Genomic DNA, 4,291 nt, shown 5'->3' with positions numbered 1-4,291 from the left:
CCCTTCGGTAACCCTGAGCGCTCCGGGGTGTTTTTTCCTACCAAGAACATCAGGGGAAAACGAGAAGTTTACTGTCAAGGACTGAAGAAGGTGGCGGGCACAGGCCGCACCCTGCCTCACGGAGCTGCTGGGGCTGGACAAGTGCACGTTCCGGGTTAGACACAAAGGAGAGGCAGGCCCCACAGCTCACTGTGCGCATCCCCCTCCTCTCAACATCCTTCAGTCTCCATCACACCAGCCCAATCTAGAGAGAGAACCCTCAGTCTACAGAAGACTAAGCACAAAATGTAAAAGGACCGCAGTAACGTCCTCACATCTGCAAGACAGCATCTGCAGAGCCCAGGGAACAGCCTGTGTGAAGAGGTGTGACCACACTGAGCAGGGAGCCACCGGGGCGGGGACAGTGCAGAAATGAGGTCCATTCCACACTCAAGGGTTCTCAGGGGCCTTAAGGGCTGGGGAGACAGAGTCCTAGCTCACGTATCCCATCCTTTGAGCAAACAATCATGTCTGATGAATGAACAAACATCATTGAGTCCAAGCCACAAGGAGCACCTGTGGCCATGTCCAGTTCTGACACTCTGACCTCCCACTTCTGGCAAACATGCTCAGTCATCCAAGACAGAGTGAAAATGCACAGGTCCAGCTAAAAGGGATTTGTTACAATTACAGGTTATTCATATAGTAGAGTATCTACTTTATGGTCAAAAAATAAGTTAAAAAAATAGCATGTAGAATACACTGTACATCCCATGGGTCAGACTTGTGTCTGTGTACGTATGCAGGGAAGGTCTGGAAGAAAAGTCCACAGGGGTCTCTGACCAGTGTCCACCTGTGTGTCCTTCCAAACAAGTTCTGTCTACTTACAAGCAGTTAAGTACCCAAACACGGGCATGAGTTTACAAAAATTGTCTGAAATGAGTAGGCATCACTTTTGCAACAAGAAAAATACCCGCGAAATTCATCTGTGCCATTGCATGGGGGACAAAAGAAGGGTGACTTGTGCCCAGGTAGCTGCATGGGAAAACCACCGCACCTAAAATCCATGCAGGAGCAAAGCTGCCGTCTCCCTGTGTCACGCCCCCACAGCATCCTCAGAGGCTCCAAGAGACTACAGGGACTGGCAGCACAAAAACTGAATAATCTGAACCCTCCTAGTCAGCCCCTCAAAATAAGATCCTGGTTACGGCTCCACATGCTACATACTTGAGCATGTTGGCGAGCCTGCCAGCAGATGACAAAGGTGGCAAATGAGGAGCCGTGAACATTCATGGCAAAACCCAAATCAGTCACAAAGTCACCTTGAAGTTTGGGTGCCCACTAAGTCAAAGCCAGCCCATGGCAAGTCTGTAAGGAATGGGGCCTAGAGTAGGAGACACCCAGAGTCACAGGTCTCATACATCTGTGTTCATAACCTATCTGCAAACTGCCACCCACTGAGGCCACCCACCCACCCTAAAGGGCCTTGCACTGTGGGAGTCCAATATTCTGGGCCTCAGTTCTCTCCATCTAAAAGAAAGGCCAAGGAAAACCCACCTCCAGGGCTGCAATGAGATGGAACAATGTAGAGAAACCACAGAGGATGTCAGACATGTCGGACGACATTTAGAGAGAATCTTATAGCTCCAATGTATGCTGCAATTTATAAACCCAGACAGGAGATGAGAACGGTAATGTCCCCACCTGGGGCTGAGATGATAGGGAGGCCCAGCTTTGGGGAGCCCTGACGGGACCAAGGCTGCTCCCACAGAAGCTCCGTGAGGCCAGGCAGGACCCTTGCAGGCCATGCCACAAGCTCTGCTTCCCTTGCGCCCAGCCCGCCCACCAGGCCTACCTTGGCAGCGCAGGCTCCTGCTGAAAGGGCTGGCTTCACAGACGGGTGGGCCCCGCAGCCCAGGCCCCGACCTGAGGGCACCCGCCCGGCCCTTGTCCGAGCCACTCAGTAGCACCCGTGTGATGACACGCACCAGCTCCCGGATCACAGCCCTTGTGCAGTGGGGTCCACTGGCCAGGCCATTGGATGGGAAGAAGAATGGCTTCAGGTGGTGCGCGAGCTCACTCCAGTCAGCCATGGGGCTGCGGGCATCTTTGCAGCCATAAATCAGCTCACCATTCTTCAGGAAGGGAAAGAGACAGGGAAACATCAACTCCAACAGGTTGATAGAAAAACACCTCCGTCCCCACCCACTAGATAGGCAAAGGCACTTGACATTTTACACGTGCCCCCATTTAGGGTCTCTACCCACCCTCATGTACCACATTAACTGACCAAGTGGAAAATCCCACTGGAACATGAAAAAGAAGAAAAGTTCTCAAAAACCAAAGACCAGAAAGGCCCCAGACCTGAAATTCAAACCCTCAGACAGGAACACGTGGTATGCAGGCAACCTCAAACAAACTCAGCCCAAAGCACAAACTCCCAAAGATCCTAGCCTGTTACTGAAAAGACCCTAGCCTGTTACTGAAGAGGCCAAGTGACACTGTGCTACTGAGGGACACAGAGTATCAGTCTGGCCCTGAGCAGACAAACTGCTCAACCACTGTGGGCGTACATTGGCAGCCAGCATCCCAGAGCCTTCTGTCCTCTGTGAAAGACTAAGCCAGGCTCCAGCCAGGGTGGTTAAGGCCATCAGCATCACTAATACGGAAGTCTTCATTTTGGAGGCCAATCCTGCCTTTTAAAACAAAGTCCAGCAAAGAAACTCCTCATGGCACCAATGATCCCAGGGCTACAGAAAGGGATGCTCAGTAGGTGCAACCCCATGACTTTTTACAGGGGTCTGCAATGTCCAGGAAAAAGCTTGATCAGCAGCCAATCCCAGGGGACAGACATTTTCTAGTCTGTGAGAGTGTGGTCAGCACCCTCCAGTAGGTCCCCAGTGGCCTTCATCCCTTGATACTCACACCCCGTAGTTCTCTCTCCAAACAGTGGAGGTTTAGTCTGTGTGACTGACAGAATACAAGTAAAGCCAACAGCATCCCCCTGGCAAGATTAAGATGCTGTGGATTCCGTCCTAATGATTCTCCTCTCAGATCACAGCAGCCACACTGAGCTGCCATGGAGCTGTGGGGTCTCCTGCCTATGGCTGTGGAGGCACCATCCGAGCAGCAGAGCCTCTGGCCCCACAGCTGAGCCCTCAGATGAGATGCAGCCTTGAGAGGCCCTGAGCCAGAACCAGCTATGCTGCTCCTTCTGGCCACAGAAACCGAGAGGATCAGTGGCTGTTGTGCAGTAGATGGTACCACGAGGACGATCCCAGCTCTGCCCCCAGGCTGCAGATGGGGGTCAATTCAGTCCACTAAGAAGCGTGGACGGGGATTCAGCAGCATGATGCCTCCCTAGGAGTCCCCTGTCAGCACCGTCAGAGGGCGCAGATGTGGGTGCCCAGAGAGATGGGAACACAGCTGAGGCCGCTGCTGACCAAAGGACCAGGAGAAACCAACAAGAGATGCTGCCCCTTGAGACGGGCCTTACAGAGGGAGGGTGGGTGTGCCAGGCAAAGGAAAAGGAGGAGCTTCTGGGAGGAAAGCAGGCCAAGACGAAGTATGGAGCCAAAACCACTCAACATGGGCTGTGGCCAGAAGGTAGGGCCAGGGCTCAGCCTGCCGTCCAGTGCAGGGGCAGCCTTGGCCCACCATGAAGCTCTCTCCTCCAGGCCCATGAGCAGCTGAGTGACCCTGGACAATAGAAGGCCTTCTCTCCCCAGTGTCTGGAATCCAGGCAGACAGGCATCTTACATATACACATACAGTTGCTAAAAACCTCATGTGACATGTGCAGAGCACTGTCGTCCCAGTCTCTGTGACAGTCCCACATGGCCCCCACCACATCTCACAGGTGTCCAGTATTAGGGTGGACAGAGCCACAGGCTTGGAGTCTGTGAACAACATTCAGACAGACAAGGAGAAGGCACCAACGGCAGAGAACGTAGTGGCAGCATGGATCACGATCCAGGAGACCTCCCCACACCTGGAACTTCACGAGAGAGAGCTTGCCAGCACTTGCAAAATGTACTGCATTGCTCCTGGTGTTATTTTAAAAAGCCATTCCATGTCACTTATTTTAATCCATCTCTTTTGAAACTATTATCTCAATCTCTGGATTTTCCCCTTAGCTGAGTTCAACAGAAGCAGCAGATAGCCAGGGTTCTCAGTCCCAGGTCCCAGGTCAACTGATCCAGGGGCCAAGTCAGACTCACCACTCAGCTTATGCTGGCCTAATAGGCCAGCCTACGTGAGGGCAGTCAGAAAAGGGTCCACTTGAGACAAAATGTCAGCCTTACTATAGGTT

At 52.7% G+C, this 4,291-nt stretch overlaps 1 protein-coding gene across 3 annotated transcripts in view; it reads right to left on the bottom strand.

The window, feature by feature from the left end:
• Positions 1-4,291, bottom strand: part of IPPK (inositol 1,3,4,5,6-pentakisphosphate 2-kinase) — a 59,261-nt gene that overhangs the window by 28,293 nt on the left and 26,677 nt on the right. For 2 of the 3 annotated variants that reach the window (XM_010835992.1, XM_010835989.1), the window contains 2 exons: positions 1,835-2,114; positions 1-37 (listed from right to left, as the gene is read on the bottom strand). In XM_010835992.1, the coding sequence (XP_010834294.1) occupies positions 1-37; positions 1,835-2,114 (317 nt within the window). The remainder of the gene's footprint in view (positions 38-1,834; positions 2,115-4,291) is intronic. The other variant, XM_010835990.1, reaches the window with a different exon arrangement.

The sequence above is a fragment of the Bison bison genome, unplaced genomic scaffold (assembly GCF_000754665.1).
Source record: "Bison bison bison isolate TAMUID 2011002044 unplaced genomic scaffold, Bison_UMD1.0 scf7180017864057, whole genome shotgun sequence".
NCBI classification, from domain to species: Eukaryota; Metazoa; Chordata; class Mammalia; order Artiodactyla; family Bovidae; genus Bison; species Bison bison.
This window is presented reverse-complemented; position numbering and strand designations above follow the sequence as displayed.